Below are 21,868 nucleotides of genomic sequence, written 5' to 3'. Positions count from 1 at the left end.
AATAAAACCACAAAATAATGAACTGCATGTTCATAACATACAAAAATTGCTGCCTACTCAGTAGGTAACTACAACATTCCAACTCCTGAATTATATTTATAAATTTACATTTTCAGTTTAAAAAAATAGACTTTTGAGAGTTCGGATTTTTAGATTTTGTTTTCTTACATTCTGGAGAACTGGAGCTCAAGCTCAGCCCCCTTCCTTGTTTTGCTCCCAAAGCCTCCCCCCGAATCACCACTCCCTGCCCCCCTTAAGGCTAGAGGTGAGCACATCCCTCACAATTGCACATGTCAAGCCGTGTCAGCAAGGCGCATCACACAAAAGGCACCAAGACGTGAAACTTTTTAAACCAAAAGGACAAAAAAAAACTACTTTCAAAAAAAGGAGAAAAACCAAACCGTATTTTGCCACATGTGAGTACAGTCGGGCAGTATTTACAAAACGGTTAACAGAACAACACTCTGACACATGCTCCGATTAATACCAAGAACTGCTGTTTCAAAAAAAAGCTTCAAACTGAATCGTCACAGCATCATCACAAAACAAAGGATCACCATTGGTTTGCTTGGCTTTTCTTTGTTTGTTTTTTTCCCAAAAGTGAGATTCTAATTCCAAATAATACAATAGAGTATGCAAATTACCTTCACATCAAGAGTACCCCAAGAAAAACAAAATCCATGGCACAGACACTGTACAAGAGCACAGGGCTGGGTTCTGAGGGACCCAAACCCCATTTTTGCCAACTTGATTTTCTAGCATTGAAGGGAGCAAGGGGTCAGGCATACGATGGAGATGATACTGAAATGATATATCCAAAATCCATGCAAATCAAGTTCTTTGGATAGATGTGAAGAACTTGGACATGGCTGTTTCAGGCAGCTGAAGTCAAAGGGAATAGGGACTGGGGAGGAAAGGGAAGTGGACAGAAAGAATTGTTGGCCAACAGACCTTCCACAGTGACCCTGGGGTCAAGTAGAGAGGGAGGACTTGGCTCTGAGAACCTCCATCTGACCTAAGAGGAACCCCTCCCCCCTCCTATGGCCATCTCCTCCTCCTGTCCTTTAAGTCTCTTGTGTTTCATTTTCTCCCTTTTCCTTTCCCTTTAGCAAATTTCAATTGTCCTGGGAGAAAAGGTGGTTGTCATGTCCGAAAGCCCAGTGGAGGCGCTGAAGGAGTTGGTGACAGCTGAGGAGGGGAAGCTGCTGACCTGGGTCGGGAAAGCAGGAGGGACGGAGGAGTATGTGGTGGCCACCGAGGGGGACGGGAAACCATTGTGAACAGGGGATGGGTAGGTCGAGGAGCCAGGAGAGGAGTAGGAGGTGGGCACGGGCGATGGGTATGAGGTGGTAGCTGGGGATGGATAAGAGGTAGTAACTGGGGATGGGTAGGAGGTAGCCACCGGGGACGGGTACGAAGGGAGAGAGGAGGTGGCAGCAGAGGCTGCGCTTTTGTCTGCTTTTTTGTCCTTCTGCCGCAAGTGGATCTTGGTATGCCTCTTGCGTTCATCGCTCCTGGCAAACTTTCTCCCACAGATGTCACAGGCGAAGGGCTTCTCCCCTGTGTGGGTGCGGATGTGGGTGGTGAGGTGGTCACTGCGGCTGAAGTTGCGCATGCAGATGCGGCACTGGAAGGGCTTCTGGCCGGTGTGGATGCGAATGTGGCGGGTGAGCTCATCTGAGCGAGAGAAGCGCCGGTCACAGGACTCCACAGGGCAGGCGTAGGGACGTTCATGGGGGGGCGTCTTGCTGGGCCGGTTGGGGTACTTGCGCATGCGGCTGGGTTTGATGAGCTGAGACTGGTAGGTGCTGTTGAGGGCCTTCAGGTCCTGGGAGCCCGACTGTGTGGCAAAGGCCTTGATGGTAGAGAGAGGAGTGAGCGAAGGCTGCTGGGTACGGCTCTCCAGGCCCTGGAAGGGCTTCTGATCTGGTGTGCCCAGGCCCAGGTCCCCCTGCTGTTGTGGAAACAGATAGTCGGGGATCATGGGAACCTGGAAGCCCCCCTTGGCACCAGGGTAGGCAGGAGGTGGGTACTGAAGGGCAGGGCCTGCTGAGCCTGGAAAGGCCTGGCCTTGTGGCTCAGGGAAGATGTCAGTGTTAGGTGTGGGGAAGGTGGGTGCCGCAGAGTAGATGGGGCTGCTGTCGTTGGACTGCACTGCGCAGCTCAGCGGTGGGCTCTGGGAGGCTGAGGAGGAGGCCGCGGGAGATGATGCTGAAGATGAGGTGGCCGGTGGGTTGGTCATGCTCACGAGGCCACTGACCAGGCTGAAGAGGGGCTCAGGCCACAAGGTGTTCCCACTGTTGGGTGCAGGCTCCAGAGAGAAGCGGCCTGTGTAGGTGATGGGGGGCAGCCGGGTGGTTTGGCTGGGGTAACTCGTCTCCACTAGAACCTTCTCGTTATTCAGAGAGATGTCAGGAAAGGACTCTGGCAGGAGAAAGAGAGGGAAGAGGCCTGGTTACTGGAGAGCAATCACCGGAAGACGCGGAAGACCCACGGTGCCAGACAAGAGGTCGGGCCAGCTACCATTGACTCTTGAGCTGGTTAATAATTGATAACAGCAGATTGAAATGTTCCTGGACCCGGTCCAGACGCAGAACCCATTTCAACAACCGCTGACGCAAATACGGAGAATCCCCCTCCACTGCAGCTCCCAGCGCTCCGCAGCGGCGGCTGCGCGGGCGAGGGATTCCCGCCAGTACCCCCGCAACGGCCGCGGCTAGTGCGCGCCCCCTACCCCGGGCTGCCGGGACATCCCGGGCCAAGGATCCCGGCCTTTCCTCGGGGATAGCTGCAGGCTAGGCAAGCCTTTCTGGAGGGGGAGGGGGCGCAGCCCTGTTCATCAAAACAAGCTCTCCCTCCTCCATCCACCCACGCAGCCCCACAGCTCTCCATCCAAAACAAAAGCTGGCTCCTCTGCGCACCGTTAAGGACAGGGTGGGGGTGGGGAGAATGTCTTCAGGCGGTCCTCTAAAACAGGACCCTGGGGATATAAGGAATGGAAGGGAAACCCCACTTGCATCCCTGCGGCGAAGGGGGCGCGGCAAAGGCCGTGGGGAAGAACCGGACGCCAGAATGTCGGCGAATGGGCTAGCCCTCGGCGTAGGCCACAGCTTACCTGCGGTCAGGTGCTCGTAGGGCTGCTCGCTTGCCTCCCCCTGAGGGTTGAAGGCGCTGCTGCTGTTGCTGTTGCTGCTGCTGCTGCCACCCCCTCCACCTCCACCGCCCCCGCTGCTGCCGCTGCTGCTACCGCTGCTGCCCTCCGGGGCCCCGGCGGCACCGAGGAACTGGGGAGCCCCATTGCTCAGCAGCATCATCTCCTCCAGCTTAGGGTAGTTGTCCATGGTGGGCGAATGAGGAAAGGAGCCAAAGGGGTCGGAGATCTGCAGCGGGGACATCAGCTGCATCTCGGCCTTGGCTGCCGCCATCCCGGGCCGGCGGGCTGGAGAGCTGGTGTTGGGGCGGGTGGGCGCAGCCGGGGACCGAAGCTGCGGGGGACACCTCTCGGGGGCTTGGCCAGGTCACATGCGGGGCGCGGGGCACACTGTGGAGAGCGCAGGCGGGGTCCGCAGGCTCGCCCTCGCCGCCGGCCGGTGTAGACGCGGCGCTGCTACCGAGGCTGGGGTAGGGGCCGGTCCTGCGGCGGCGGAAGCTGGCGGCGGCGGCGGCTGGCGGCGGCGGCTCCCCAAGTTCTGCGCGCTGGGATCTCTCGCGACTCCCCGGATCCGCCTCTATTTGAAGGGTCTGGAACGGCATGGACCCGCCTCCGTCGTGACGTACATGGCCATATATGGGAGGCAGGAAGCCCTAATATGGCAAGACCGGCCTGGAGGACCCGGAGTGACGTGAAGCCCCCTCTCCAAGAACTGTAGGCACTGCCATCCCGCAACCTGGGCCCCACGCCTGCTCCCGCACCCTAGGTGCCCAGGCTTCGAGGAAATTTAGTGCTCAAGCCGCAGCCGAGGACTCCCGGACCGAAGCTGCTCAGTAGTTCCCGGCGTTGCCCCCGCCTCTTCCCTCCGCCTTCTTCCCTCCTCCCGGAGCCGGAAGCAGCCAGGCCTTATCGGGGCGCTCCAAATAAGGCGCTGCCCAAATAAGGTTTGTTCCGGCGGGGGATCCTTCCTGCTCCTTATATGGCGTTTCCGGGTCTCTGCTTTCTGCTCCCTGGCTCTCTCCCTCCTCCCTAGTTCCAAGCCGGGAGCCCAACGCGCGCGCTACAGCTGGGGACGCCCAGGCGGGGAGGGCTCCAGGCGCACCGCGGTTCCCCGGCGGGGACTGGGCTGGGAAAGCCCGGGCCCTGGGCGGGGGCGAGGGCGAGGAGGACTAGAGTTCTGCCACCGTCATCCAGGGCTCGCCCGCCCACCTCTGGGACCGTGGGAGCCGGGCGGGAGCGAAGGGGAGGAGTGGCTGGGCTGGCCAGGGCAGAGGCCGCCCAGGAGAGGCGGGGCCCTGACCCCTGGCCTCGACCAATGGCATGGTGCCTTTCCAGGTGTCGCGGTGGAAACTGAGGCTTAGAAAATAATAGCCAGATGGTTCCTGTGCAGTGCGATGGGCCACCTGCTTCTCCTCCATCTGCCAATGGAGTGGGGTTGTTGGGGCCTCGGGATCCCTCTCCGCCATCAGAGAACCGAAAGGCAATTCTCTGGTTCCCTCTGGGGAAGAGCCCACGCTTGGGTGGCTGGACAAGGGAAGCTGATTGTCTCTGGAGAAACCTGAGTCCTGTTCCCACTAGGAGCTAGTGGCCCTTGGGATGGTGGGAGACTGACCCACCTTTAACCAGAACAGGTGATCGGGGGCCAGAAGTGTGGGAATCCGAAAAGGAGGCCTCCTTACGGACTGTCTGGGGACCCCCGGCTGGCGAGAAGAGAGATCTGCTTAGCGAGCTGGTGCTGCCCTCTGGAGGTCCCCTCTCCAGCTCGGTTCCCCCGGCCCCTGGCCGAGTAGGCTCTTCGCCGCCTTCTTGCTCCCCCTCCCAGCTCCTGTGCTGGGCGCTGCGCCAGGCGGGGGGAGCCTTAGACGCAGTGAGCACTAACTGAGCAGGCGCCGCAGCCTGGGCTCCCCCTGCAGTCCCTGGGGAGCCGCCCCAGCCGAGGCTCGCAACTCCCGGGCGGGGTAACACTCCCCTCCTCCAGCCAGGCCAAGGGCGAGGGTGGGAGGAGGGGGCGGTTAGGCTGGCAAGGTTCCAGCAGGTCTCCTGGGAGCTAGACGCAAACGGGGAAGCCCTCCCCGTTGCGTCCCCGCTCCCCCACTCAAGTGCGCACCCAAAACAGAACGGGGATTCCTGTTGGGGAAGGCTTCTGCTCTAGCTCTGAATCCAGGGGAGGTGGTGTTTTTCTGAATTTAAAAAGAAAGCAGAAAGTGTGTGTGTGGAAGGAGGGTGCTGACGACATTGGGAGGGAAGGGGTGGGGGCGGGTTAGGGTCTCCCTGAACCCAAACAGCTTCAGGAAGTCGGGGTTGAGGGTGTAAAATGGGGGAGGGGGATGTAACTATCTTCGGCTTCATCCCTCTGTATTCTACACACACACAAATCGGCTTAGGGAATCCAGCAATGAACCAGGGCACCCTTATCTCTGTTCTCTAAATCTGAGCTCCCCAACCCAAACGCTAGGACCTAGTGGGGACCCACTCCAAGGTACCGAGTTGTCCATTAGAAGCAAAAGCCTCCTGCAGGGCAGAATGGCCAGGCCAGTCAGAGTCAGATGTGTTAGGTCTGAATGCCCATTTTGCTACTCCCTGGTGGGGTATCTTGGCCAGGCTTTTCTTATCTCTCTTCAGCTGTAAAACAGATCTAATGTTAATGATGGAAGGATTGTTATAAAGACTGAAAACTTACATGGACTTCCATGTGTGAAGTTCCAAAGCACAGTGCCTGCCTTGCAGTTGACATTCAGTAAACAGTGGCTTTTGCTGTTTTCTGGGGCTTTTGACCCACTGGGGTTGCCCACAGTTCACCCACCCATCCTCAGCCCCCAAGTAAACCCCAGTGACCATTTTCTGAAAAGTTGTACAGAGAAGGAGAAACATTCCAATCCTAACACAGGGGCCATTGTCCTGAAGAGCCCATCTTAATCCTCCTTGCTGCAGTAGAACATTATTTCATAGAGCGGAATTTTTTTCAACCTTGACTGTGCACAAATGGAGCTCTGAAAAAGAAAGGTTTTACCCTAGGCTAACCGAATCACAATCTTCCTGAGCTCATGAGAGCCAGAACTGAGCAGAGACTTCCTAGGATCCTTTTTCTGTCTCTGGGGAGCTACCCAGGCTCTGAGAGTATATTCCTCCCCCAGCCAGGGCAAACTGGTTCCCCTATGATTCTAATGTGGAAGTTGACCCACAGGATCTTCAGGTCCTCACTGAAGCTGTGCACTCAGAATCCTAATAATCTACATCTTTCGCTTTGTGTGTCCAACCGTTCTTTTCCTAAGTGCTCCCCGTCAGCTATTTCCTTTGGAGAACCACCCCCAATCCATATGGTTGAGGGAAGAAAACCCCATCCTAGATCTAGGTGAGGACATGTCACCCCTACCTGGTCATCCATCTAGGATGCTTTCTTCCAGCAGTCCAGGAGCATTCTATCTCCCTAGGCATAGCCACTGCATCAGGATGGGCACATGACCCAAACCAGGCTAATGAGAGACTCTTCTAGGACTTTTTCTGGAACTCTGAACAATAGGAATTCTCTTTCCCAGATGGTACTAAACCAGTGGAATGTAAGCCTGGAAGCCATCTTGCCATCTGACCTGGAGAGCTTACCTGAGAATGAAGCCCATGCAGAAGAAATTAAAAAACAGATCCACACCCAGAGAGTAAATCTCTGGATAGAGTCGGGGCCTTTGAGTTACACAGGTTAATAAATTTCTTTTTTAAATAAAGCTTATTTCAGTTTCTATTACAACCCAGCAGGTTCTGATTAAAACACCCATTATCCACAACAACAGTAAACTTTTTTGAGGACTTTCTGTGGATAAAGGCCTGAGGCATAGGCTCCTGCTGCTGAGAAGCTTACAGTTGGGTAGAAGGGAACCTGGACTCCATGTTACAAGAGAATTAAGATTAGGCAGCAGCCCTGAGTCTGGGACTCTCAGACCTTGTCCATTGGGTGACTGATGCCAAAAGCTCTAGAAAAGGTGAGAGGCCCTCAGAGGGTCTGCAGGTCTGAGCCGATGTCAGTGCTCAGACTTTCCTTGCAAACCATAGAAGAGGAAGAGTCAGAGGTGAGAGCAGAACTGGGCTGGTCCATGGCAGCTGACGCTAGGAGAAAGTCAATGGGAACCATCATGTCTGACCCAGGGCTGAGCAGGCTGTAACTCTCAGAGGAAAACAAGCCCCTTTTTCCATCGCCACTTCCTCCTCCCCACCCCAGGCTACGTCAGCACCCACATGTGCTGCTCGGATAGTGGTTTGCCACCACTGTGACCAGCCCAGGGCTCAGGAAGTGACTCTTGCTTTGGTTCTGCCTGGGGTGCCTGTCACACTTTCCGATGGTTGATCAGCTCTGCCGGAAACATGGAGGGCCTGGCCTTCAATGGGTCTGGGGGCAGCTCTGCTCCCACCCCAGGGAGGGTCTTTGGGCACTGAGAGAAGAATCTGAAGAGGCCAGGTATGGAGTGGCACAGAAGATGCACTGAGGCGGGGCGGGAGCAGGGGGACGGGGGAGAAGTGGAGGCATGGTGGAAGAGGGGAAATGAAAGAGAATCACCCCAGAGTGCTCCGGTGGGAAACCATCCTATTTCCTCCAATTTCAGATGGGAAAACTGGGTGCCAGAGGAGATCCTGAGCCCTAGGACAGGTGGAGAAAGACAAATTCTGAGACAGGCCCACACAGAGTGATGCTGAGGCCTGAGGAAGTGGAGGGTGCCCTGGGCCCTGAAGAGGTGCCTGGCTGCACCCTCCAGATGGGATCCAGGGCTACAGCGAGGAGTCCATGTAGGATTTGGTCCAGGTTGGGGATCTGCCTGTGAGAATCAGGGTCTGGGCTGTTGTCCTTAGAGTCTGCACGAGGGGTCATGTGCCGGACAGAGTTAGGTAAGGCCTGAAGTGGAAGTCACGGGACTGGCACAGAGGGACCATTAAGGGAAGAGGGAGTGGGTCAAGGTAGGTGAACATTTCGGCATACTGGGTCCTCTCTGCCCTGCAGAATCAGGAAGAGGCTGCTGTCCCTGGACATCAGTCCCTTTGCCCTGCGCTGAGTGGTCCCTCTCCCAGGCCTGGGGTCAGCGGGATCCTGGGCTCAGAGGACAATCCATCCTTCCTTGCTCCCCCCACCCCCAGCTGAGTGTGCAGCAAAGCTGGCTGCAGAAATCTCTGGAAGCTCGTTGGGCAGGCAGAGGGAGGGGAGTGTTACATAAGAACCCACTGATGTGCAGGAAGTCTAGAGCAGCCTTTAGATTAGAAAGGCAGCGTTCCCATCCAGCCCAGAAAGGCAGGAATAGCAACGGCAGTTATTTCTGGCCCCTCACCACCGCCCAGCGCCAGGGCTGCTCAGCTTCGTGGCGGGTGAGCTTGGACTCTGCAGACCTGTGGGGAGGGCAGAGGGAGGGCAGGTAGCCCCTGGGTTTACCCCGCTCTAGCACTGGCCTCACCGTCCCCTCCCCCTAAACACTGGGATGCTGAAATCAGTGGTGATGCTTGTTTCCTCTGATTTTCCTCAATCTCTAGATGCATTTCCTATCCCCACCCCCACCCCCCAGACACATTTACAATGTGACAGGATTCATACTAAACACTTGACAGGTATTTGTCCTTACAATGCCTTATGAAGTAGGTTCCATTCTCACTCCTGTTTCATTGATGAGGAAACAGGTTCAGAGAGGGCAGGCAACTTGCTCAAGGTCAGAGAGCCCAGCAATGGCAGAGCCAGGATTCCAATCCAGACAGTCTGGCTTCAGATCTGTCTGCCTGAACCCCAGTTCATCCTAAGAACTGTTTTCTGGGGCCCCAGAATGAATCAGACAAAGCTTTCATCCTACCGGCACTCTTGAGTCAGATCGAATAGCAGGGGCAGACATGAACACGTCGTTTCAATTCATTCGTTCGGCAATTACCTATCACACATCTGTTCCACTCTGGGCATTAAAGATATAAGGAGCAGTAAGGTAGATTCTCCCTTTTTTGCAGGTCATAGCTCAGTAGGGGAGACCAACAAGTAAACAAGCAATTTCCACAGTGTGCGGTGTGCTATCCTGGGGGAAGCACAGTGACTGGGGAGCCCCTAATCCAGCTCCCACCCACTGAAGTGGTTCTCAGGCAGTCAAAGAGCCAACGCACCATTTTAAAATAATTCCAGGAGGCTGGGTAGGGGAGGACTGGTAGTGAGACCAGCCAGGAAACTGTGTAGTCATCCAGGAGAGAGGGTAAGGTCTACATGCCTCAGGGTCAGCTATCAGAGACTCTTCAGGGACCTCCCAGTCAGAGAGCAAGAAAAACTGACCCCCAGATTTACAGACAGGCCTCTCAGCCCAAGGTACATCTGTTCCCCGTGGTACTGTGGCAATGGGAAAGTCAGAGAGGTTGGATGGAAGAGTCTTCTCTTTTTCCTCCTCTAATCATCCCCCTAACTGGTCTACCCTTATGGAAACACTGCTTTTTACTTATTTATTTAGCTGTGCTGGGTCTTCATTGTGGCACGCAAACTCTCAGTGGGATCTAGTTCCCTGACTGGGAATCCAACCTGGGCCCCTTGCGTTGAGAACATGGAGTCTTAGCTACCGGACCACCAGGGAAGACCCAGGGAACCTGTTTTAGGGCAAAGTCAAAATGAGTGCCTAAAGAGGAAGCTGGCACCCAGAAGCAGGGAGAAGCACTTGCATCCAAATTATCACACTGACGAGTAGCGATGAGAGGGAGGACAGTTAGCCCCAGTGCCCAGGAACATCCACAGAGGGGTCTTCACTTCACTCTGGGCAGAGACCACACTTCTACTCTATCAGCAAAGGGAGGGACTCTTCGGAACGGAAAGGATTTGTTTTCCCTCTGGTCAAGCTACAGAGAGAGCTATTGTGGCAGGATGACGATGTCTTTAGGCTGACATTGGACTCATTGTTTTTTTTCAAAAATATATTACAGTAAAATATACATAACATAAAATATCCCATTTTAACCATTGTAAGTGTCCTATTCAGTGGCATTCAGTTATATGTGCAGTGCTGTGCAACCGTCACCAGTATACATAGGCAGAACTTTTTTATCATCCCAAACAGGAACTCTGTACCCATGAAACACTGGGGATAGGGAAACATAAATTCTCTATCCTGTTGCCTCCTCTTTGGCCCCTGGTAATCCCTATTAGAGTTTCTCTATATATAAATTTGCCTAGTCTAGGTACCTCCTGTAAGGGAAGATATTTGTCCGTAATATTTGTCCTGCTGTGCCTGGCTTAGCATAATGTTTTCAGGGTTCATCCATGTTGTAACATGTATCAGAATTTCATTTCTTTCTAAGGCTTAGTGAGTATGTATATACCACTTTTTGTTTATCCTCTCATCTCTTGATGGACATTTGGGTTGTTCCTACTTTTTCGACTATTGTGAATAAAGCTGCTATGAATATTAATGAGCAACTATCTGTTTATGGATTCTGTTTTTATTCATCAGACCTCTCAGCAGTTACCAAATAGATTAAAGTTAGATTTAAGAAGGACTTTCTGGTTTCCTACTACCAGCGACCTAAGCAGCAGCATCTCCTCCTATGGATAGTTCCGATAACCTGAATCTCTTCCACCCCCTCTAATCCATCCCTAGGCTGAGGTAGTGCCCAGAATGGCTGCACCATCGCAGGAAAGAGGCTTCACAGGGGTCACTCTGGAGTCATACCTCTGGATGACTTATTTTTAGTAGCTGGGTGGGGGTTTCACTGTCTTCTCTTGGGTTCTGGGTACGTTTGCCACCACTACCCACCCCAGACCCAATGTTCTCCTTTCCCTGGCAACATCCAGACTGTCTCCCTTTTTCTCTCCCAGGCTAAATTGGGAGTGTGAAGCTGCTCTTCTTCCCAATTTAGCTTTTGAATTAAAGTGAGAAGTGAATGTGGCTGGAAAGCTGGCTCCCATCTGTGTGTGAGAGAGAGAAAGGCAAAGCAAGCGAGCATGAGCACATGCTGGGGGCCAGGGCGAGTGTAGGTGGCCCGGGCAGCTGCTTAGTGCAGACACCCATCCTCAGGTGCCGGCAAACAGCTCCGCAAAGAGATGCTGAAGGTAGAAGGCTGGTGTTTTTTTGGGAGAGGAAGAATGCTGCAGAGATGTCATTTGTACATTCCAGAAAAATGTGCTGAATTATTAGAGTGTTCCAGGCCCCGTACTAGATGCTGGGGAAACAGTGGTGAACCAGGTAGGCCCATCGCCTATGCCCGGGCTTTCAGTCTAGTGGGGACACATGGGCACTGATGAAACAGGGTGATATGTGCTGTCAGGGAAGAGAACACGAAGAGAAGGCCACGGGGCCCTGGACCAGGTGCAGTGTCACATCTAAGCTGAGACTTGAAGAACATGCAAGACATTACCAAGTGAAGGAGGAGACAAAGAGCACGTGAGCAGAGGGCACTGCGTGTTCAACAATTTGGGTGGGCCTGGTTTCCCCGAAGGAGGGTGCTGGCCCCCCGGGAAGCCCACCAGGTGGGCTCAAGAGGGCTAAGAGCTTCCATTTTCTCCTCTTCTTCCAGGGAGAAGAAAGCCAGAAGAGAATGCCAGGGCCAGAAGTCTGGGAGCACATGAGTCCCTTCTGCTCAGGCTCTAAAATAGTTGAAGCAGGGGGAGGAGGGAAGCCCCAGGTCTCCTTCTGAGTTGCCACTTAGAAAGCTGGACCCGGCAGGTCCAAGATGGACATGGAACAGAGGAAATGGGATCTCACTTGCATCAGAGGAGACAAAGGAATCAAGAAGGGTCGCTGCTTGGTTTAGCTTACCCCATCCTCCCCCTGGAGGCTGTCTGAGTTGTCTCTGGGGAACCCGTCCTCTTCTCACCTAATGGCAATGAATCATGATCTGGTGGAGATGGGGACAGGTCGAAATCTTGGCAAAGAAAAGAGGAATAAAGGAGCTCTATGGGGGCCATGCATTTCTCTGTCAACTCTCAAGTTCCCCAATGACAGGCACGGCTAAGGGATGCTGGTGTAAAACTTGCCATTAATATTTCAGGCAGCATTATTTATTGATTACTCATCTGGCTGAGACAAAAGAAGAGGGTAATTCATTAGGTGTGCAGGGCTGGTGGGGTCAGTTTGGGAAAGAGGTCAGGCAAAGGTAAGTCATTCAGGAGTCAGCCCTGGCTGCTGGAAAAAATACCCTGGGGTTCCAGGGTCTGAAGATTAGGGTCTTTGTCTCCTTTTTCAGCTCTACAGTACCCATGATGAAAATAAGAGAAGGAGCAGGGGACGGGGAAACCTAGGGGCAGCCCTGGGACTACCATTGTGGCCATAAGGGAGTCAGCTCCAGGGAACCCCGCATCTAGGTAAGCGTCCCTCTCGCTCGCCTAAATTGTCCCTCTCTTAATAATATTTTAGAAGCCCAAGTTGGGTTCTTTGGGCTGTATGACCCTCCTAGGGTCAGCATGGCAATTTCCTTGCTCCCAGGAGGTACTTCATCCTTCCCCAAAGGGAGTACTGCTTGCTGGGTCTGACTATCTCCTCTGCACACAAACTGGGGTTGGAAAGTGATTGAGAATTTATATCTGCCTATCCACCCACAAGGATGCTCTCTTCATGAACCTCCAACTCCAGGGACTGCGGTGTAAAGTATTCTGCTCAGCGGACCTTAAAATCCCACTGACTGCTGAAGGAGACTTTCCCCCGGCAAGGGCCGGGGAATCCCACACTGGGGTGAGCTGCGCCACCTAGTGGGCTTTTTCCTCCTTGCAGGCATCCTTCTCACCCATCACTGCCTCCAGCCTAGATTTGCTGACAAGCTGTCAGGCAGAACCCAAATGGCTCTAAGACTTAAGGTGTCCTCCTCCTTTATGCAGGGCTGACCCAGCTCAGAGAGGGGAAAACTGGGGTTAGGGGGAATCTATGACAGAGATAATCACGTACTCGCTGGTATTTAAGGCAATGGGGAAGACAGCACTTTGGCCTGGAAATAGTCTCTCCCTATTATTCTGAATGCCACATATATGAGGACCAGAGGCCCCCAGAGACCCTCCCTCCTCTACCTAACCTCCTTTCCTCCAGGCTGAGCAAGGCTGGGCTCAGCTCTTCTGATCAAGGAAGAGCTGGCATAGGCTGGAGCTGCTGGCTTTCCTCTGACGTCATAGCCTGGAAATCACATTTTAAGCAGGTTCTCCTAGTGTGGGGCACACACAAGGGAGGGGAAGCAGGATGAAACCACTTCATGCCTGAGGACCGTTTTAGCCAGGGACCTCAGGCTTGGAGGGCTGCCCAGTGTCCCCAACATGGTCTGGGCGTGGGACACAGGGCTAGACCTCAGCCCCCACTTCAAAGCTACTCTCTCTCAATGCCCAGTGGGTTTCCAGGCAACGAGCAAGTGCCCTCCACATAGCTCCTGCCAGACATCTCTGTCATGACTTCCTTTCCCCACTGCCCTGGCCTAGAAAGATGTACTAAGGTGGAGGGGAGAGGGCAGGTGACCCCAGGGAATAAGACAGCAAGGGCTCATGTAGACCCAGATGTTTTTCATCAGCCTCCTCCCTCCATTCTGTTGGTCACCCTCCATCTCTCCTCTTCTCCCCAGCACCACAGGGGTCAGACCCTGTGTGGAGGTCTAGAAGACAATGTTTCCATGGCAACGGACCAGTGAACTTGGAAATCTGAGCATCATCTGTTGACACAGGGAAACCCAGATGTGCAGGGAGAGCCTGGAGATGTGGAATCTGACAGTCACCTCCTTGGCCACTGGTCACTGTGGATAGAAATGTGTAATCTGAGTGTGAGTTGGGTGAGTGTGTGTGTGTGTGTGTATGTGTGAAATGCAGCAAATGGGATTTAGGTTAGAGAGGCCTAACCTGCTTTCCTGGCCATATGGTAGCTGCTAGCAGGAGATGCAAGCAACTTACTCTCTGGAGATCTTTCTAGAACAAGGGAGTCTCTCACCTGATTTCTACTCTGACGCTTCCTCTCCTTTCTGATAGAAAAAGGGGCCAAATTGCCCAGAGGGCAATGGTGAAAGGAATGCCGTTCAGAGCGCTATTGACTGGAGAATTTCAGGAAAGATGAAAAGGGCATCTCACACGCCTCCCTCCCCCTGCCCTCGCTCTCCACGAGCACCTCAGTGCAGAAGCTTCTTGGCCAGCTGGCTCAAGTTTGGCAGAAGGACATGCACCCGTGATGCCAGGGAAGGGAGAGGAAAGCCTGGTGTAGGGACATTTTGCCAATCCTGAGGTCCAGGGCCTGGAGCTAGGTCTCCACTCTGATTCCTCCATTTTCCTTCCATAAGGCTGAGCTGCTATTTCTCTAGCTTCTTTCAGCCTTCCTTCTTCCCTCACTTCTTCCCCCCTCCCTCTCTGCTCTTTTCCCCTGTCTCTTCTGATACTGCCTCTGCCACCTTTTCCCTTCTCCAGGCTTCTGTTCCCACCAGTGGTGCCCCTGGTGACCTAGGCTCCACCTCCCCAGAACTTGACCCCAGGCCCTGCAGCCCCCCTCCTCCACTCCTCCACCCCAGCCCAGCAGCTCAGGGCTCCAGCCCTCCTTCCACAGGCCACATGGGCATGCCTCACTGGCTCTGGCCTTTGGGTCTCTGTCTGCCTTGTTTGTCCCCAGGGTCAGATGTGAGCCATGAGGCTGGTTCCACATTTTTGTCTCTCCCTCCATCCCACCTAGATCCTCCCTTCAGTGTCTGGCTCACTGTCCCTCTCCAATGTTTTTTATTTTTTAGCCTTTCGAGGCCACAGCGATCCAATCCCCAGGCTCTGCCAGGAGCCCCCAGTATCCCATTCTTTTTCCTGGAGCCTCATCGTGATCTTTGCCCCCAGAACTTACACCCTTGCACTTTCTGTGAGGTGCCAGAATGGGGAGGGGTCTCCGGTAGGATTCTGAGGGACAGGACAACCTCTAAGGGTGGTCCCTTGCCCTTCATAAGTCCTGGCTCTTTCCAGCCCCCTGGCTCTATATTGAACCTCCAAGCCATCTTCCCAGATGGAACTACTTCAAGGCTATCTCTTGAAGATCAGATCTCTCGAGTTCGAGTTCATAGTTTGACTTCTTCTCCCCTCCATCCCACAGCTGAGCCCTGGCTTCTCACTTGAAGTCCTTCTCACCTGTGGACTGGTAGACCAAGAACAAAGCACAGAGGCTAACACAAATGAGGTGCCAGAATTTGGTTTATTGGCTCATCCAGTGCCAAAGGTCCATTGGGCACCCTCTTCCCACCGATCTGGAGCCCCCTGGTTCCTAATACCTTTTTCTTCTTTACACGCTCCTCCGAGCCCTGACGGAAGGAAGCCACGGCAGAAGCTGGGGCAAAGTGTGGGGCAAAGGCTGGGCTCTGACAGGGGTCTGTTACAGGGGGCCTAGTCTGCTTGGCACAGGAAGAGGGCCTTAGGGGGAAGGAAGATGGGCCCCCAGGAGAGGAGAAAAGGAATCGGCTCAGCAGGGGCCTCTACTGAGGGCCCAGAGGAGATGGAGCCCCATCCTGGGGCAGGAATGGGAGGAGGCAAAAGAAGAGGGGATTAAGGGCAGAGGAGCAGGTGAGAGGCCCCTTGGAGCCCTACTCTCTCATGGGCTGGGGTCCTCTGAGGCTGAGAGAGTAGGCGGGAGGGCTGAGGGGGGAAAGGGCAGCTGGGTTGGGTGGTGGGAGGTTACTGCTGGAGGCAAAGTCCTTCACTCAAAAGCCCCCAGCTCTAGACCCAGAAAGATACACACACACACACACACACACACACACATTTTCTCTTTCACACACACACACACCCCTGGAGCCCCACCTCTTTTCAGTGGGCACAGGTAGCTCACAGCCATACCCAACACCCCCAGCTGCAGCTCTGGCCTGGCTCCTGGTCACTTAAACACCACTGAGACCCTGTCCTCCATTCACACCTGTAGGCCCAGAGCCCAGGTTCTCCGAGGCCTCCCCACTCCCTCCTTCTCTGCTGGGCCTTCAGGCTCTGGTCAATCTGGGCTGTGACTGGCCGCCGACCCTGACTCAGGGAGAGCAGTGGGGCCATGTGTTAGGACAAGGGGATGGCCATGGTCTTCAGCAAGGCACTGGGTGGGCGGGGTCAGGGCTGGAGCGGGGAGAGTAGCTTTCGGGCTCTGGGGGGCCCGCACCTCCTTGAGTGGCTCCCTCCTTAGCTCCTGGGTCCAGCCTCTACCCTCGGCCCCCCACAGCAGGGCCTCCCTTCTCTTTCCCAAGCCCTTCCAGGGGAATGGCCACTGGGAGGCACCGGAAACAGCCATCTGAGAGGCCCCGGGGCCTGAGGCTGAGGGCTGCTGGCACAGTGTGGAGCGGGATTCTGCAGCCTGCGGGGAGGGGGCGGGGGCCTCAAGCTGAGTCACCCCCTGCGGAGGTCTTCTTCTTGGGCCGGGTCTTCAGCGTCTTGGAAGCCGGTGGCTGTGGAAGGAAGAGAGGGAGACAGAGGGCTCCGCCTGGAGCCACAAGCCCTTCCCACTTCCCCAAGCTCTGTCCCGGTTCTCACCTCGGGTTTGGGCACTTTTTTGATGGGTTTGACCCTCTTAGGGGCCTTGTCTCCCGTGTCATCCTCAGAGATCTCTGTCCGGGGATCTGCCTGGTTGGTGCCTGACCTTACGCTCAGGGTGGGGTCATCTCCTGGTTTGGGGAGGAAAGGAGAGCAGGTGTCTGGTCTCTCCCCTACTCAGCCTCCTCGCCCTCGCCCCCTGCCCGCCCTGGGCCCGGACTGTACCCAGGTCTTCAATGGTGTCCAGGAGGCTGCCAGGGCTGGCTCTGAGGCGGCCATCAGGCCCCTGCAGGGGCAGCGCGTCCTCGTCCCGGATCAGGGTCAAGTCCTGCATGCTGAAGCTTCGGAGCTTCTCTGATAGCACCCCCTGGCCCTGGGGTCACCACCACGCACCAGGAGGACCGGAGGAGAAGGGGCGGGGTGGAGAGAGAGGTCACCACAGGGCACTGGGCAGCCACTGGACTCAGCGCTCTCCCCATGGCATCCTCAGCCCATCCCACGGCGGCTCTAACAGGCTGGGGCCATGCGTTCCCTTTGGACGGGTGAGGAAACTGTGGCCCGCCAAGTGGAAGTCCCTTAGCGGGGGGATGTTAAAGGCAGGATGGAAACCCCAAGCTGCACAAGCCCCCAGACCTTTACCGGCCCAAGAATGTGGTGGATGCAAAGGGGACTGGCTGTGGGATGAGATGTGCAAGCTGGGGCCTGGGAGCTGGGTCTGCCCCCATCTCACCTTGGCAGCAGCCGTGACTGCGGCATTGGCGGCCAGATTCAGACCCCTCTTGCCCACCCTCATCATGGTCTCATAGCTCTTGTCTCGGGCCTGTGTAATGTACTCGTCGATCTCCTGAGGGGTTGGAGGGGAAGGAGGAAGAGGTGAGGCTGGGTCCTACCCTGCTTTGCCCTTGTTCACACCTGGCACTACCTGCCCCAGGGGGTCAGGCCCCTCTCAGATCACCCACAGGGAGAGCCATGAATACACGTGGCTGCAGGCTCTGGGCTGCCTTGACCTGGGATAGGTGGGAAGCAAGCGTCCCTTGTTCCAACAGACCTTCTCTTTGTTGGACAGGGTTGGGTGCACGAACTTGCGGTAGAGCACGCTGGAGCCTTTGGTATAAGGGGACAGCAGCCATATCACAAAGGCGATCTTGAGCTCAAAGTAGAAGGGGAACCTGTGGGTGGGAGACAGGTAAGGGCAGAGCCTGGGGCAGGAAGTCAGGAGGCATATGGACCCGCTGCAGGACCCTGGCTGGACTCCCACCCCTTAGTGCACTAAGGTCCCCATGTGGCTTAGGAGACTGGTCAAGGGGAAGCTCAGCTGAGACTCCCAGTAGCAAGGTGAAAAGTGACCCCAGCAGGAATTCCCAGCAGCGGTGGCTCTATCACCCTCTTCTCTCTGACAGAAGAGCACCCACTCCTCTGTCCTGGGGTCAACACCAAGGCGAGCTCCCTAACCTTCCAGGTGCATTCTTGGATCCTCACTCCCTTCCTTCCTGCTCTTCCTCCCCAGCTGTGTTCTGGATCTATCCCTTGCTGCCATGACACGGCCTCTGCTTTTTAAGGACTGTTCTCTATTCTCATGGCTCCTTCTCAGGCCACACACTCCTTCAGGTCTCCTCTATCCTCACAAAGCCCTCATCAAAGCTCACTCCTTTGCTTGCATCAAGAGGCACCTGCACTCACTTGTTCTCAATTTTTAATCCATGACTCTTTGCTAATTTGACCCCATTCAACTTTCTCTACTCAAACTGTGTTTTCTCAAAGGCCCTTGAAATCTATAAATGCAAGGATCTTGCGTCCTCTACCTCTCAGTAAAACTCTTTTGACTTTCAGTGTACTGTGCTATGTTCGTCCTCTCTTCCAAGAGGCATTTGCTCATTTAGTAAACATTTTTGAGCGCCTGCTGTGAATATACAGATGGTTAGACAATTCCGTGTCCTCAAGAGTGCATATACATAGTCTAGTAGTGCCTAGAAAAAGCCTTTGAAATACAAGCTTTGAAATACAATCCAATGTTCACGAGATTGACTCATATGCCTGTTTTACAAATAGGGAAACTGAGGCCTAGAAAACTGTGACTTGCTCAAAGTCACTGTAAGTCTGGCAGAAACAGGTTTCCTGAATTCTATTGTGCTGCTTTGGCTCCCAAAAGAAAGGTGAGAGTTATGTCTGTTCTTATTTTGCTCAATCAAGCCAGGACTGGATGGGGGCTGAGAGGAGGGGACACCCAGGACCCCATGGGACTGTTGGGGAGATGCCACCCTAGGTGGACTGGCTGTGTAGAAGAAGTCAGAAGCCCTGGCCCCTGAGGTGCAGGGAGGCGGGGGTTGCTGGACCTCACCAGGAGAGCACGATATCTGTGAGTGTCTCGGCAGTGGTGAAGAAGGCAAAGACGATCCAGTACATCATCCATTTCACCTAAATGTACAGAGGGCGGTGTCAGCTGGGGCCTTGGGGAAACACCCTGGACCCCACCTCTACTTGCCAACCTGCTGGACGCACTATGTAGGGGGGCACAGAGGGCCCCAACTTTGTCTGTGTATCACACCAGGGTTGGGGAAAGGGATACACGGGCGCCTCCCCGAACCAGGTCTCATTAGTGCTGACAGCATTAGTATAACGTCATCCCCGTCTGTCATGTGATCCACTGTCCTCCCTGATCTCTGCCACATAAGTTGGGTAGGAGATGAAGGGTCACACACTCACATATTCCTTCACGTTTTTTGTCTTCACGGCCTTGTAGGAAGAGTAGGCTGGGTACAGGGTGCCAAAGATGAGCCTAGGGAGGCAGGCATGGTTACTGGGCCCCTTGGCCAAAAGCAATGGCCTCTCCCTCCCATCTCTGCATCAGTCCCTGGGTAGGTAAGGGAAGAATGGACAGAACTCCAGGGTACCACATCAGCTGACTGATGAACTCAGGTCAGGGGTTAAGGTCAAAGCAGGCAAGCCTGAGGTGATACACAAGCATGGAGGCCCTAGCCAGCAAGGGTGATGCCCCTTTATTGTTCAGTTCTTCTCCAGCCCCTGACAGAAAGACCTAGAGGCCAGAGGGTCTGATGTGGCTTATCTGCCCTGAACCTCATTTGTGCATAACCATATCATGGGGTGGGGGTCAGGTCACTGCCTCAGGGGTGTCGTCCTTCTCCAGACATCATGCACTTTCTTACCCATTGGCCCTTACCCTCTACCTTCCCGTCGTAGGGCCAGGGACACCACCTAACAGGGTACCTGGCAGTCAGAAGTACCACTGTAGCCCTGGGGACCTGAGGAGCAGAGGGCACGGGGGCAGGAGGCCCTGAAGGGCAAAGTGGTTTATTTCCCGATATAAACACTTTTGGGACTAGCCTCCAGAAAGTGTGCTGGGCTAGAGATCCTGGCTATAGTGGAGTCTGTGCTGTTCCCATCAGAGACCACATACAGGACACAGGTGAGGCAAGGAGAGGACCAATGCCACTCGGGGAGCTCATTCACACAAGAGGAGCAGCCACTGTGAAGGCCACATGGACGTATGAGGCCCCTGGGTTCCCTCAGGTGGGAAGGGAAGGAGACTCTGGTGGGTCTAGAGGAAGCCAGAATTGAAGAACACGATAGCAGGGAGGGGATTCTGGGGTGTCAGTGCCCCAAGGTGGAGGTTGAGGGGCAGGGTCCTAAGCTGGGGCAGGTTAACTGAAGCCATGCAGAGCTCCTGCCAGGCCCAGCCTCTTGACAAATGTGTGGATACCGCCTGTTCCCCATGGACTTGCCTCACTGAGGCAGGGTACTTCGGAGATGGAGTCGGGGGTGGAATCCTCAAGGACAAAGTCCACAGTTGTGGGAGAGGGCACCCTCCTGGAGCCTGGGGGAGCTGGGAGGGACAGAACTGGCAGCCTGGGATGAAGGCCACCTAACACCCTTCCCTCCACGGCTCTCACAATCCCAGGCTGAACACACATATCCTCTCCCAGTTACCTCCCACACTTTGTCATCCAAGCATCTCTGCTTCCCGTCCTCCCTGGGGGGCCTTCAGAGCATGTGCCCTCACCCCCAGTCTCCTGACAGACAGTGGAAGAGGGAGGAGAAATGGGGCCCTTCGGGGAGGCCAAGGCTGCCATGGCCCTAAGCTATGGAATGAGGAGGCCCTGCCTTGCTCCCCTGGCTCTTCCGTTAGTTCTCCCGCTGGGAGATGAGAGCCCAGGTCTGAGGGGCTCCTCCGGCCAGATGTGCTACGTGGGTGAGGGGACAAGCCGCCTCCCCTCATAAATCAAGCCATGCTGCCTAGCCCCCTCGGGGATGAGGGAGGGCGCAGAAACAGGGAAATTAAAAATAAAAGGGATGGGAAGCCAGGCCTGCCTTACTCCTCGAACATTCCCCGCTCCTCCGGATCCCTCACCTCCACGTCTCTGGGGACCCCAAATAGGGATGATGTGCCTTTAGGTGATTCTGCTGTACGAAGCCACGGAGTGGTCCATCCCAGGCTTCCATACCCCTCACCCGCCACCCCTAGCCACCATCCCCCTCCCAAACGGCCGCGCCCCGCCGCCGCACTCACACCACCAGGCGAGAGATGATCCAGGACACCATGGCGGGGCCGGGCGGGGCGCGGGGTGCGGGGCGGGAAGCCGGCCCGGGCCGAGGATGTGGCTGCTGGAGGCCGAGCGGCGGCGGCAGCAGGAGCCGCAGTAGCAGCAGCACCCGCAGCAGCAGCCGCCGCGGGGGCCGCGGAGCGCCGAGCCGCCGCCGTTAAAGGGGAGGTCCCTGCCGCAGCGGCGGGCCGTGGGCGGCGGCGGCTCTTAAAGGGGAGGCCGCGGCGGCGGCAGCGGCGCGCCCCCCTGCACCTGCTGTCGCTGGGCATGCGCCTTTGACCTGCCTTCCTCCAATGGCTTGTTCACTTTTCTTGGGTTCCAAACCCAGGACTGAGGTCCTCAGAGGCCTTCATGGTTCCATCCGGACATCCTAGCCCTCTTCCTGCGCTGATCACAACAGGCTGAAAGACTTAAATATCCTAAGAGGAATAATGACTGACTTACCGAGTGCTTATTGTGTGCCAGGCCCTGTGCTAAGAGCTTCACATGCGTTATTTCAGTGACCATCCCATAAGACAGACGTTATAATTATCATTTTGAAGATAAGAAAATGGGAAGCTTCGGGGAGGTTCAATAATATGCCTCGGGTCACAGAACCACTAAGTCATGCTGCTAAGAAAGGAACTTAGGAAGTCTACTGAATTGGCTACTTCTTCCAACTGCTATCAAACCCTTCTCCCCTATCGCTGACCGTCAAGACACCCACCCAGGAAGTCCTGAGGTCAAAGGCATAGA

At 55.1% G+C, this 21,868-nt stretch overlaps 2 protein-coding genes and 1 long non-coding RNA gene across 5 annotated transcripts; 1 reads left to right on the top strand and 2 right to left on the bottom strand.

The window, feature by feature from the left end:
* Positions 1–586: 586 nt before the first annotated feature.
* EGR1 (early growth response 1) lies at positions 587–3,430 on the bottom strand. The gene is given in 2 exon segments (NM_001045875.1): positions 587–2,424; positions 3,116–3,430. Coding segments are annotated over 2 exon segments (1,629 nt in total). The 5' UTR covers positions 3,426–3,430; the 3' UTR covers positions 587–1,105.
* Positions 3,431–3,795: 365 nt separating this feature from the next.
* LOC101904825 (uncharacterized) lies at positions 3,796–15,381 on the top strand. The gene is made up of 3 exons (XR_003035623.2): positions 3,796–7,598; positions 11,654–12,807; positions 13,676–15,381. It is a non-coding gene; the product is annotated as an uncharacterized lncRNA (long non-coding RNA).
* REEP2 (receptor accessory protein 2) lies at positions 15,243–21,298 on the bottom strand. 3 transcript variants are annotated; one of them, XM_005209420.5, is made up of 8 exons: positions 21,100–21,298; positions 19,278–19,350; positions 18,913–18,989; positions 17,623–17,743; positions 17,305–17,418; positions 16,800–16,941; positions 16,575–16,705; positions 15,243–16,489 (listed from the first exon to the last, which is right to left on the bottom strand). In XM_005209420.5, the coding sequence occupies exons 1-8, from the start codon at positions 21,129–21,131 to the stop codon at positions 16,421–16,423; spliced, it is 759 nt and encodes a 252-aa protein (XP_005209477.1). In that variant the 5' UTR covers positions 21,132–21,298; the 3' UTR covers positions 15,243–16,420. The 3 variants fall into 3 exon arrangements, with proteins under 3 accessions (XP_005209477.1, NP_001039790.1, XP_059744229.1); NM_001046325.2 differs by having other exon boundaries at positions 16,800–16,947; positions 21,100–21,237; XM_059888246.1 differs by lacking the exon at positions 21,100–21,298 and adding an exon at positions 20,941–21,047 and having other exon boundaries at positions 16,800–16,947.
* Between the last annotated feature and the right edge of the window lie 570 nt (positions 21,299–21,868).

This window comes from Bos taurus, chromosome 7 (genome assembly GCF_002263795.3).
Source record: "Bos taurus isolate L1 Dominette 01449 registration number 42190680 breed Hereford chromosome 7, ARS-UCD2.0, whole genome shotgun sequence".
Lineage (NCBI taxonomy): Eukaryota > Metazoa > Chordata > Mammalia > Artiodactyla > Bovidae > Bos > Bos taurus.
Note: the sequence above shows the minus strand (reverse complement) of the source record. Positions and strands in the feature narration are given on the sequence as shown.

What these genes read in the sequence shown, in the direction of transcription:
- REEP2 (XM_059888246.1), bottom strand. Translation starts at nt 21,032, where the DNA reads ATGGAAGCCTGGGATGGACCACTCCGTGGCTTCGTACAGCAGAATCAC. An exon ending in CAAAAAACGTGAAGGAATAT is followed by an intron (nt 18,990 to 19,277) that starts GTGAGTGTGTGA and finishes CTGTACATTTAG; the next exon opens with GTGAAATGGATGATGTACTG. An exon ending in ACAGATATCGTGCTCTCCTG is followed by an intron (nt 17,744 to 18,912) that starts GTGAGGTCCAGC and finishes TCCCACCCACAG; the next exon opens with GTTCCCCTTCTACTTTGAGC.